This window comes from Panicum virgatum, chromosome 7K (genome assembly GCF_016808335.1).
Source record: "Panicum virgatum strain AP13 chromosome 7K, P.virgatum_v5, whole genome shotgun sequence".
NCBI classification, from domain to species: domain Eukaryota; kingdom Viridiplantae; phylum Streptophyta; class Magnoliopsida; order Poales; family Poaceae; genus Panicum; species Panicum virgatum.
In genome coordinates this window covers 11,965,227-11,978,165 of record NC_053142.1, presented here as the reverse complement: position 1 = coordinate 11,978,165, position 12,939 = coordinate 11,965,227, and the positions used below count along the sequence as shown (strand labels likewise).

The following is a 12,939-nucleotide window of genomic DNA, read 5'->3' as shown; positions in this document are numbered from 1 at the left end:
AAGTCAACACTCCACCCTCAACACGGGATACTCCACCTCAACACGGGATCCCTGTGCCTACTCTGGGTAGTCCGTTGCTCGTAGCCTGGGTCCTCCGAGGGGCCCTACGGGAAGTCGTGGTATTTGGGCCATTCCTCGCATGTCACACCACCGCTACGACACCACCCCCCACCACCGTCGCCGCCGGCGAACACCTTCGCCGCACGCCGTCCTCACCACCAACATCACGTGGCTGCGTCATCGCCATCCTCCGCGCGCCGCACACCACCGGCTCGCGATAGCTTGCGCCGTTCGTGCCACGCCTTCTATGTCACGAGGTGCGCCTCGTCGCGGTGATCCTCCTCGTGCCACTCACTGTCCCGCAACCTCGCCACTGGTGGTACTGTCCCCACCATTCTGTAGCTGGCCCTAGACCCGCAAGATTAGAGACAGTGAGATAGAGGGTATGGGAGGGGTGAGTGAGAAAGTATTCGTTGAGAAAATAGGTCAAAATTTCTGGAAAATTGGTAAAATGTGTAGAAATTCATAGGAGATCCAAATTTCAAATCCAATTTTGTTAGATACCTGGAACTGAACTCTATTGCAATGGATAATTTTTTCCATGTAGTTATATTTCTATTTTAGCTGTATAATTAAATTTTCAGTTTTGTTGTAAATGCAATAAATTCAAATATAATTGTCCAAAAATTAGTTTAGGAATTTTAACATGTATGTCATAGAGATAACTACAGTAAAGTTTCTAGTAATATTTCATGTCTCTATATTTTTGTACACTTTAGATAATTCTATTGTATTATTAAATGCATAGTAATATGTTGTATGTACAAAAATTACAAACAATTCACATTAATTGTAGAATATTATCTCATATTTGAATGTAATTATTTTTGTTTAGAAACTGCTTTAAATTTAGTGAATGTAATTCATTTTGTCATAAAATTTGTTAGATGGCACGTGACTGGATATACGCTCCGGATCGAACTACCCTAGCGTTCCTCGTTGGTCTCCTTGAGTTTCTGCGTGCATGCCGGAACGTTAAAAGAAATTTCATATCGTGCCTGTGCATTGACTGCAAGAACGTGATGAAATTTTCTGATACGAAGAAATCCACTTGCACATTCTAAGGAGGTTTTTTTCAAGGCAGGGTATACATGTTGGACCGAGCATGGGAAGAAGGAATCATGGAGGATGATGCAGACGATGATGATGAAGATGTTGGAATAATGTGGTGATGGATGATGGCATTCATTTGATGGCCCTACGACTAATGTGTTCGGATGAGCCTCAAGTGGAAACCAATCTCGACCAGATGTTGCGTGAGGGTGGCCGTGACCTGACCGATGAAAGGGACATAAAGAAGTTCAAGCGGTTGAAAGAGGATGCAAGGAAACCTTTGTATGCAGGGTGCAACGATGGAGACTCGAGGGTGCACACGACACTGTCACTGATGCAGTTGAAGGCCAGAAATGGGTGGTCAGACAAGAGCTTTGGTGAACTACTTGGTGTCGTAAAGAAGTTGCTCCCCGAGGAGAACGCACACTACTATAGAAATCTAAACCAAGGCAGGCATAATGGCTTAACCGAGGTGGTTTTTGCAACCGTCTCGGACACAAGGCCATGGTTAATCGTGACCTTTACCGAGGCGGTCATGTAACCACCTTGGTTAATAGTTTAACAGAGGCGGTTTTTTGTGTAATGCAACCGCCTCGGTTTATTAAGTATTAACCGAGGCGGTTTGTTTAAAAACACCGCTTCAGTTAATACATATTAACCGAGGCAGTCAGTCATTATTTGCACGCCTCAGTTAAGGTTTTCCAAAATAAAAAAAAGCTTACTTCATTTCGAATTTGAATCTGAAAACAAATTTGAAAGCACATACAAATCAGAAATACATGTATGAAGGATAAACACACACACACACACACACTGAGTGAATATATTAATTACATTCATGCATGTCACACACTGAGTTCACAAAATCACATCAAATGTTCACTAAGCACCTACTCGAAGAGGTCCGGTAACTTGTAGTCGTTCAAGTCGAGGTCGGTTCTCCAATTGCGTAGCTTCACGTACTTCTCCTCCATCACTAGCTCGCTCTTGGCATAGAAGAACTTTCCATCAACATGACAACATTCGTCGGTGACAACCTTACAAATGTCGGATACTGTTTGAGTGATTGTTGAATTGTCCACCATTGACCTTCGCCACCATGCTATAGATTTTTTGAGCTACCGCCAGCTCGGTTGTATGCTTCGCAAGACCCGAGGCACGCACAAGCATAGTATCCACACAAGACCGAGCCTTCAGGTTGCTTGGCGCACTGCATGCATGTAACACATAGTCATTAGAACACATAGATAGCATGCATGATGTAGTAGCACATACAATTCTTCATACGTACCGGGAATTGTCGCCTAATGCGCAATTTTGTGCCATGCTTCTGCTTCTTATGCTCAGACCTCCGATCATAGCAATCGGGGTCTTCCATGTATTTCCTGTAAGCACTGTATGCCAACCACTAGTGTCAACAACAAATTCAATATACACTTTGAGTGCATAAAAGAATCTGTCGTCACTTACTATCGTAGACAGAATTCAAAATCCTTGTACCCTTTCTTGTTCATGTTGCACAAGGAGTCGAATATGACAACCTTTCCATCTCGAGGATAGATGCAAAATACATCCCAATGGCCCATGATGCTGTTGACGCTCCTTAGCGCCCCCAATTTATGTACCGCAAGCGCACGGATCATGGTAGCTTTTCCCTTAGAGTACTCCCCCAAGGTTTATCAATCCGTGGACGGACAAAGAACTACCTAAGGTTTTCCATCTAATCTAACGTATCTATCCTAACATGAAGCATGAATTGCACATAAAGAGTAAACCTTTGATAGATATGAGTGTTGTGTAAATATTGATCTCATCCATGAACATAGGTGTAACCATAGCAAAACCAAAGACATGACTAGGCCTATCGTCATCTAGTTGTAGTTCAAGCTAATGAGCAAATAAATCATGCATCTCAAGCAATAGCATCTTTAAATCAAAACCTCCAATCCAACCCCTCGGGAACCCCCCTACTCAGGCCACGCCCTGTCACGATGCTCCCTTTGGACAAAAGCATCCCGAAGCATGCTAGACATGTCGAACCCCCTTGGGTAGATCCGGTATGAACTCCTAGCCACCATAGCTACAAGAACACCCCATGCAATCTATCTCGAGAATATATCTAGGAATAAGCGCACCCAAGGCAAGAACGAAATAAAAAAAGGAGAGACATGATCGCTAATAGATTCGGAAGACATGATTATCATTACTCACATAATAGATTTGTTTAGATCATCACCGCCGTGTGCACACCATCGATGAATCCAACTAGCTCATGAACTCCGCCATGGCACAACCACGCAAGGAGGCCATGGCGGCTAGGGGTGGCCTAAGCCATCTCCTAGACAACTTCGAAGACTTACGGCGGCCGTCGTCTCCCTCCGGTCTTGGCCCTAGGTTTTCGTCGAGTTCTGGGTGGATGGATGCCGCGAGTTGAATAAGGTACGAGCTATTTATGAGTCGAGGAAGCCACCGGTCGAAGGGGAGGCCAAACCGCCTCGGAAATGGGCTAGGCCGGCTGGCTCATAGGCCTAGGCCGTCCGGCCTACCCTCTTTCGGGTCCGCCTCGGTCTCATCTTTCACGTGTAGACTCCTCGCATCTTTTAGAGTTTATGTCCTTCACAATTGCACCCCTTTGGACGTCGTTATCTTGGAGATATCTTCGAGGAAAAGATAGGATAGGGAATCCTTCCTTAAATCTTCATTTGCTTTGCTTAATCCTGAAGTATCTTGATCTCATCTTCGTGGACTTGGTCCTTTGGGCTCTCTTGGAGGATGGATGTGCATGAATGGGCTTCGAATCAACATGGGCTTTGGTCCTTTCTTTGGGCTCTGGCCTTCGTCTTTCTCCGTGTTAGCGCTCGATCACAGGCCTCGTCATTTCATGCTCCAAAATAGGCCAAAAACCTGCAAAAATGAAGTTTCTCCAAAATATATGTGCAAATGTGAAAATGACCAATAATTAGGCCGGGGTTAGGACAATTAGTGATTTTAATATTAAATTCATTCCATTATCAAGGATAAACAAGGGATAAAATGGGTACTTAAGGAGCGCCAACATTCCCCCCATGCTTAAACCTTGCTCGTCCTCGAGTAAGTCCAGGAGCTTTGCTTATAAAGAAATCAGCGTTGCCCCTCAATGTCTTCTCCGTACTTAGTCATACATAACAAGGCATATTGCTCTCTCAAGTATTTAGCATTTAAGTTCATGTTGTGACCGGCTACTTTTTCATTATGGAAGATTGACTAGCAATTAAAGAACAAGCCACAATAATAAATAAATGCCATGCTCTCAAACTTAAGCGAACTTCAAATCTTTACCTTGTTTCATCGTGAAGAGTTTTCAAAAGAATGCATATCAAACATAAATGAGGTTCTCTTGCAAAAGATCATGGAAACACTCATCTCATCAAGTCGCTAAAGCCTACATTAGATTGTCTTCAACCTATTCTACTCATATATAAAAGTGGAAGGCTTATGTGGAGCTTGGTAGGTAAAAACAATCCTAGCAAAATATTATACTTGAAATATTATCAAACTAAGAGAGATCTAATGGAATTACCGAGACCTGTCAAAAAGGTGTAGCGAAAATTGCCTCTCATGCCATATTTCAATATAATGTTTTGGCGATTGATGACACACACAACACTTGGACTAATATATGTGTTAAGATGATCATTATCAGGCTTATAGGTCCAAGGGATGAAAAGATACAAAACCCCGAAGAAATCAGGTCGAAAGGACCAAGACAGAGGTAATTTGCACTCACCGGTTAAACCGACGTGAGGCAAATTTCATACACCGGTGCAATGAGTTCAGAGAAGACTCAGTCAGCAGAGTGCACTGGATGAACCGACGATGCGAAAAATGATGGTGTCGGTGCAATGGACCCAGAAGAGGAGCCTAGGGTTTAGCGTCGGTTGAACCGACGATGCCTGATGGCAAGTGTCGGTGCAGTTGTCCAGAGACTCCATTTTTGGGGGTTTTCTGAGCTTACATACACCGGTTAAACCGACGATGAATTCAAGAGCGTCGGTGCAATTGATCAAGTAGCCGTTGGAGCAGTAACGGCTAGTTGCTGGGAAAATGCACTCACCGGTTAAACCGGCGATGACGATTTTCCTGAGCGTCGGATTAACCGGCGCTAAGGAAATTTGTCAGCTTTTCTTAACGGCTAGGTTTGGAGGGTTGGGCTATATATATCCCACCCCATGCCTCATTTGGTGTGTGCTTGAGTTGCTGAAGCCTGCTACACTTGAAGAACATCTCCAACCACCTTAGAGCTTCATTGTACATCATATAGGCTTAAGCACACTTGTTAGAGTACTTAGTACTTGATTAGGCCTAGTTCTTGAGAGAACTAGCTTGAGTGAAAGTCTTGCTGCGGCAAGCATCTTGTGTACTCGTCGTGTGACCCTCCGACTTGGTGTGGAGAGGCAACGACACTTTGTGCGGGGAAGGAGACCCCTCTTGGTGAGAAGCTCCGATAGTGAAGACGGTTTATCTCATGCAAATAGATTGAGCCCTAGGATAGAAAGCGATTAGCGACCCTATTCACCCCCTCCCCCTCTAGGGTCGGACACCCGGTGATCCTTACAAAAGGTCATTGTAAAATAATGTTGGAGAGGGAGGAAGATGAAACACACACATTTAGATAGGTGGACATGTGTAAGTGGCAAATGGATGATCCCGAGACACAAATGATGTTCTCATTATTGGATTGCACATGTTTGGAAGATTTGAGTATGGAATAATTCTTCAAAGTAACTTGGAAAATTAATGAAGCCAAAAAGAGCTAAGGAGCATTTTATTCTTCTATTTTTTTCTTTCATTTTTCTTTTTTTCTCCATTTTTATTTTTTATTTTTCTCTTTCTTTCTTTCTTTTTTTCTTTCTTTTTGCTCCTTAGAACTTTTGATAACATAGAATACTTACCCAGTCATCCCCCCATGCTTGAACGAATGCTCGTCCTTGAGTATGAATAGTGGGAGAACCAACTAGCTAGGGTAAGTATCTCAAATTTACCTTCTTCTTCGTTGAACCGCTTGAATTGGTGTGCGGCAAGGATACACCCATTTCCCTGGATCTTCTTCATGGCTTGTAAGATGTACTGTCCTTTTCTGTACTTGATCTCGCTTTGCATTCTAGCTAGGACTTTGATTCTTTGCAGCTTGTCCAAATCCACCTGGCTAGGGTGTGTGTCGATACATCGTACCCAATAATGGCCCTTTGGGTAATATGCATAGGAGATAGGTAGATAATATTTTCCCCTAGTTCCTTGCATACATATGATTGCATCCTGTAAGCACAAGTCGTTGTCATGGCATTGTTAGTTTGATCGTAATGAGCATATCTTCAGCGATGCAATAATCACTTACAGTGCAAAAAGGGTGACTTGTGCGATGTCGAGGTCCTTGCGCCGTAGCAGCCTATGCATGTCGTGGAATTCAACGGTGAATAAACAATCATCTTCAAAGTGGAAGTACTCCTTGGGGGGCCCTGACAATGAAATCCTTCATTCCTAATTGAGTAGCATGCATGTACCAGAGATGGAACCTCCAGACCTCTCACGGCTCGTCCTAGACCAGTTGGCCCGAGGGCAATATGAACTTGCCATTCTCGAAGATGTTGGGGCAATCCGGAGTAAGGGGCCAGACTGATGGTGGTGTTCGCGGCCTGTAATTTAGACAAGGAGGAGTGGAAAAGTCAGTTAGCATCATCTCTATTGACCACGTGGGGTTGCCATTATTAGCATATAGACCTTTTGAACGTCGTTGACGACTTGAACTCTTCTGCTATGTTGAACGCCGCCCATTCCTCGATAGTGAGGTGGGCGGGTTTGTCCTCATCTTGCGCTAGAGGCTTCTTAGGCATAGGAGGACATTGCCTTGTGCCCGTTGGACCGCTACTTGGAGGTAGGGTTTCATTACCTGTTGTACCCCCTGTACCTCCTTCTGGTTTGCTCGTGTTGGGAGGGGGCGGGCTATGTCCAGGACTGTAGCCGTGGGCGCCAGCATTGCTATTGCCATCACCGTCATTGTCATCACCATCGTTGTCGTTGTCGTCGTCACTTGGGCCACCCGGAGGAGACAACAACAGTTGCGAGGCTATTGACGCCAGCTTCTGCTTTTCCAAGACAATATCTGCCTTGTTCCATAGCACGCGAGAGCCGATAGCACTGCCGATGATTGTGGCTCCTTCTTCAGTGGGAAAGTCAAGTTCATCACTGTCGAAAGTCATCGGCCGTCCATGCCATGTCCACCAAGGCATACTCGGGCGGGATTGGCTTTCCCTGGTACCTGGCTTCAGGGTCGGGTGGCTGTACGAATCCCTGCGCCATAGTCTTCTTCCTCCCCGTCGTGCCTGAGGGCACCTGTAGCATGCCAAGTGTTGGCACCTGTAGCATGCCAAGTGTTGGCTCCGTGATCTCATCGGCTGGGTACCTTTGGGGTTGTGAGGTACCCTACGACATCTGCTCTTGTGGCAGCAAGCTAGCCCGGATGAACATCTCCGTCCTTAGCTCCACCATCATGGGGTCGGTGCTCGTGAAAGCTTCTTGTATCGTCCCCATGATAACTTCTTTCATTGCCTCATCTCTGCCTTGCTGGATGAGCCCTTCCATGTGTTGACGCAAAAATCCCGCCGGACGGATATCAGCGTTCCACGTACACTAGGACCGGGGAGATCTACTTTGCTTTATCGTACCGAACCCAGATCGGCGCGTGTGGTGTGCTATGGCGTGCTAGTCAGTTTGACCATTCAACTGACAAGGTGAAGATGATTCTTCTGAAGTCAAAAGCAATCGGCCGATCAGGCCGAAGTGATCCTGGCACGGCAGCGATGATGATGTAGCCATATAAAGCGCAATAAACGAATAATCATCCATGAGGCCAATTCCAGCATCCTGATGAACATAAGCAGTTCATCGGCTATCCGAACAGATCTATCCAGTTGATAACAATAAAGCTCGAAAGCTATCGGCTAGAAATCCGATAGGAAATAGAGCGCCGTTGAGCTCTTGATCCACTACGAGTAGAGCCATAAACCAATAAAACTTCGACTAACATAACTATCAGTATTTTCTATATGAAACGACAGCTAGCGATGCATCCGAAAGTTGCAATATAGAAATAATACCAGCAAGAGGTTAATCTGAACTTCACCAGCCGATAAATCTAATCAAAGCAGAACTTGATTCTAGTGGCACTTGAAAGCAACCAAGATTAAGATACAACAGGCTGTAGAACAGTCTATCATCTATTTCAACAAGATAAAGCTAATTAAAGTAATCTGAACAGCTAGACGATATTCCTTGATCATATTTCTATCCTAATAACATTTATTTTAAGTTTGCATGCATTAATATTGATGGGTACCTATTGTCCTATTTGATTATCTTTGTCCTTGAATAGCCGGGTTCTTTTATTAAAATCTTTTGGGTAGTTTGCTTAGTTGCTGAACAATGATTATGGGTGGTTTATAATAATGCTACTTGAGACATGATTATATATTCTATACTCTTTTGGAACAATATGATGAATTTATGAAATTGATTAAAATCAACTATGAAGCGACCACCCGGGAAAACAGCGCAACCACAAGGACTACATGGCTCTGGTTTTGGCTGATTAATTAGATTTCTCTAGCCTGCTAGTAGCTTACCGAAAGACGCAAGAGAGGGGACTAGATTTAAGAGGGGTACTCGGCTTGCCAAAGGGGTTGGTACGCCTACGGTGTACACTCGCTTTGGGGAAGGGTGCACTCGCCTAGCGGCTGAAACCTTAGCGAGCTACAACTTGTTAGAGAATCTTTGTAAAGGCCTCGTAGCGTCCCTATGCAGCCATACCTAAATAAGTGTGGTATTGTGCCTGATCAGCACATGTGTGGTTGGGTTTAAAGCTCTTTGGAACTTTTACGCGACTTGTGTGTAAAGTGTGCAACCTCTGTAGAGTGAAAACTGATATATCAGTCGTACTCATAGTCAAGAGCGGCTCGGACCCTCACATGTCTACTTAATGGAAATCATTGATTAATTCAGTTATTAATTGTTCCACTCCTTGATGATTTTTTTTTTACTCCTCATTGATAACTCACCCTTCCCACTTGATTTTTTTCATTTGCGCCATTCTTGTTTTGCAATTGTTAGACCCCAAATCCTTGCCTATCTTTTGTTTTCTTTTCTGTCCTTGATGACTTCTTGATATCGCTCATGCATCTCCTTTGATGAATAATTTTCTTCTATCTCGATGCATCTAACCTCCTTTTGATTTGTTGGTGATATTTCTTACCCTTACTCCTTGATGTATTTATTTCCAACTTGTCTTTGTAAGCCTAGGTCCTCTTGATATTATTTTCACTATATCCATCTTTCCCATTGTACCTCTTCTTTATCACTTTGGATTCTTTCCCTTGATTAAGAGACTCCAAAATACCTTCTGTACTCTTTTTCTGCTCGTTCAAAATAATTAGATGGTCCATACCATGCCACCTTACCTACGGGCTCCCCAACTCAATTAAAGAATGAAGCTACGAGTTCATTGTGAGGAGTAGTAAGCTTAAGGAGTTGAAGACTACAAAGCATAGAACATCACTACGCCCGAGAAAGAAGAATCGAAGATGCACTTGTCAAGAATGTCGAAGCTTGAAGAGATAGCCCCTGCTTAGGAGGACTCCCTATAGTGTTAATAACAATGTTAGCTTCATTTGTGTGTTTGTGTGACTAACTCTAGTTTAGGATGCTTGATATGCTTGTTGTTGTGTTTGCTTGATCTGACTTCTTGTAATAATTGCTGGTGATGTCTTGCGGGACTTGTGCCTGCAATGACATTGTCCATCCCTCCGTTATTCTATCAATGCCGCCATATCGTTCTGAAGGAAAGGCAAGTACAGAAGACTTGAAGCCAAATCTTTCTCTCTACCGCAGTCGTGTTTTCCTTCTCATTAAAATCCCTTTATCCTGATCTTTCAGCTTACCCTTAGACTTTGCGAATCTCGGGACGAGATTCTGTTTAAGGGGTAGTTCTGTCACACCTCAAAATTTCAATTTTGGGATGTGAATAAAATTTTAGATATAATTATCCATCTTCTGCATATTTCGAGAATTTTTCAGATTTTTTTTGGAAATTATTCTCATTTTCTATAGAGCTAAATTCATTTAATAGAAAGTTCTAGAATCTTTTTCACGAGATTCAAGTATTTTATTTGGACTTCTCGTGTCCCAAACTATCTCCAGGATTTTTCTTGGAATTTTCAGGATATATTTTTCATAGATTAAAAGATTTATCTGGACTTCTCTAGATTTATTTTATGCTTGAAAATATATTCTAAACGACTAAAATCCTTTCCCTTTTCTTTCTGGATTCAACTTGCTTTGTCCCATCGAGTTCCTTATTCTCTAATCTTTCACATTGATCACGCTCGAAATGAAATCTTATTTCGATTTCGGTATTTTCTGGTGATACTGTTTTGTCATCACCGTCAGCTCCGATGATCTCTAAATCCTATACCCAACGATCTTTATTTCAGTCTGTCTTACCTCTCTCTATACACTTTCTCCGTGACCCAAATTCTACCCGTCAACCCAAATCAATCTCGACCCAACCCAACGCTGTTTATTTCAGTCTGTCTTACTTTCAATTCGGTCCATAATGTCGAACAGCAAATTTAACCTTGTCGGCCCGTTTCTCCTTTAAGCCCTCGTTCAAAATATTCATCCCAGTTTCAAGAAGTTTGCCGATCAGCCATATTCCTTGTCGCATGTCCAACCTGGACTTAAGGCCGAGTCCAAGCCCTACACGAGCACCTTCCCTTGCCACACACACGTGCAAAAAAAAAAAGGGCCAAGCGCCCAGCCTTGCTCACGCCCCTGTAGTCGCACGCCCCCTTCTCGCGTAGCCCTGCGCCGCCGCCAGTATCTCGAAGAGCAGAGCGCCGCCGCCCCTGGTTCGTCTCGCGTGCCTGCGACTCCCTGCTTGCCCTCCACCTTTCCCAGCGCCGCTGGAAGGCCCCTGCGCCGCCCTTCTTGGAGTGCCGCCACCAGGAACATCACGAGCACCTTGTGCCCCCTTCTTCTCGTCGAATTGCAGGAGCACGAAGCCAAGACCCTGCGCCGTTTCTGCTGCAGCTGTGCGCGCTGCCCCCTGCGCGCATCCGCTCCCAACCAATCTCGCGCAGAACGCTGACTTCCAGGCGCAGTGCTACTGCATGCTGGAGCCGATCGCCCAGGTCTGCAGCGATCTGGCCTCCTGCCCGAGCCCTACGCTTCGCCTGCTGTCATGGCCCTGGGAAATCACGAGCACAAGCGTCCTGCATAACGTCTCATCTCACTCGTTTCCGGCTATGTGTGAGTACCTCGACAGCTTTTCCTTGATTTCCTTCTTCTCTCTTTAATTTCCTTATTTGCCTCCTCTCGTGCCCTTCCTGCACCACAAGGATCGTCACCGGAAGCCACGGTTATGTGCAGATCGCCGCCGCCGTCTCCGAGCAGACCAGCGGCGCCTCCTTCCCGGCGAGATTCCGGCTGCTTCGGTAACTCCCTGCCGCAAGTTAGAGTTGTTGTATCATAGTTTTTGTTTCAAAATAAATTCAGCTTATAGTTTATTTTTGTTTTAACATAAATCTTCCGTTAGCTCTATCTTTTCAACTGTAGCTTTGTTTTAAGCTTTTCTTGCGCTCTCGCGATCGTAGGTTCGACTGTGTTCTTTTGATGTTTTTCTTCTGTTTAGTGCTGTTTGCTTAGTTGTGCTTGTTTGCTTATTTCTTGTATGTTTGTGCCAATGCTTATTGTGAGTAGAAAGGAACGCAGTTCGAGAGCTCTGAAGATGAAGAGTTGCAAGAGCAAGAGTTGAAGGCTCTTAGCAGTTATTATCTGGATTTAAGGCAAGTATATTCCTTGATCATATTTCTGTCCTAATAACATTTATTTTAAGCTTGCATGCATTAATATTGATGGGTACCTATTGTCCTATTTGATTATCTTTGTCGTTGAATAGCCGGGTTCTTTTATTAAAATCTTTTGGGTAGTTTGCTTAGTTGCTGAACAATGATTATGGGTGGTTTACAATAATGCTACTTGAGACATGATTCTATATTCTATACTCTTTTGGAACAATATGATGAATTTGTGAACTTGATTCGAATCAACCATGGAGCGACCACCCGGGAAAACAGCGCAACCATAAGGACTACATGGCTCTGTTCTTGGTTGATTAATTAGATTTCTCTAGCATGCTAGTAGCTTACCGAAAGGCGCAAGAGGGGGGACTAGGTTTAAGAGGGGTACTCGGCCTGCCAAAGGGGTTGCTACGCCTACGGGGTACACTCGCTTTGGGGGAGGGTGCACTCGCCTAGCGGCTGAAACTTTAGCGGGCTACTACTTGTTAGGGAGTCTTTGTAAAAGCCTCGTAGCATCCCTACGCAGCCATACCTAAGGAAGTGTGGTATTGTGCCTAATCAGCACATGCGTGGTTGGGTTTAAATCTCTTTGGAACTTTTACGCGACTTGTGGGTAAAGTGTGCAACCTCTGCAGAGTGAAAATTTATATATCAGTCGTGCTCACGGTCAAAAGCGGCTCGGACCCTCACATGTCTACTTAATGGAAATCATTGATTAATTCAGTTATTAATTGTTCCAAGCTATTTATTTTCAGACATATATTTCTTTTTCATAAATGCGGGTTGGATCAAATCATAGCTTAGTAAATATGTTGTTAATATTCAACTATTAATTAAAATGCTTACGCTTTATCCAGCCAGCCTATATCCTTGCTTAAGCCTTGCATGTCATTTATTTTTCTAATATACTTGCTGAGTACGATATGTGCTCACCCTT

At 44.0% G+C, this 12,939-nt stretch overlaps 1 protein-coding gene across 1 annotated transcript; it reads left to right on the top strand.

Moving 5' to 3' along the window:
- Positions 1-9,961: 9,961 nt before the first annotated feature.
- On the top strand, positions 9,962-12,610 carry LOC120639925. The gene is made up of 4 exons (XM_039915842.1): positions 9,962-9,988; positions 10,981-11,451; positions 11,541-11,636; positions 11,902-12,610. Exons 1-4 carry the CDS (start codon positions 9,962-9,964, stop codon positions 12,019-12,021), a joined length of 714 nt encoding a protein of 237 aa, XP_039771776.1. The 3' UTR covers positions 12,022-12,610.
- Positions 12,611-12,939: the final 329 nt, after the last annotated feature.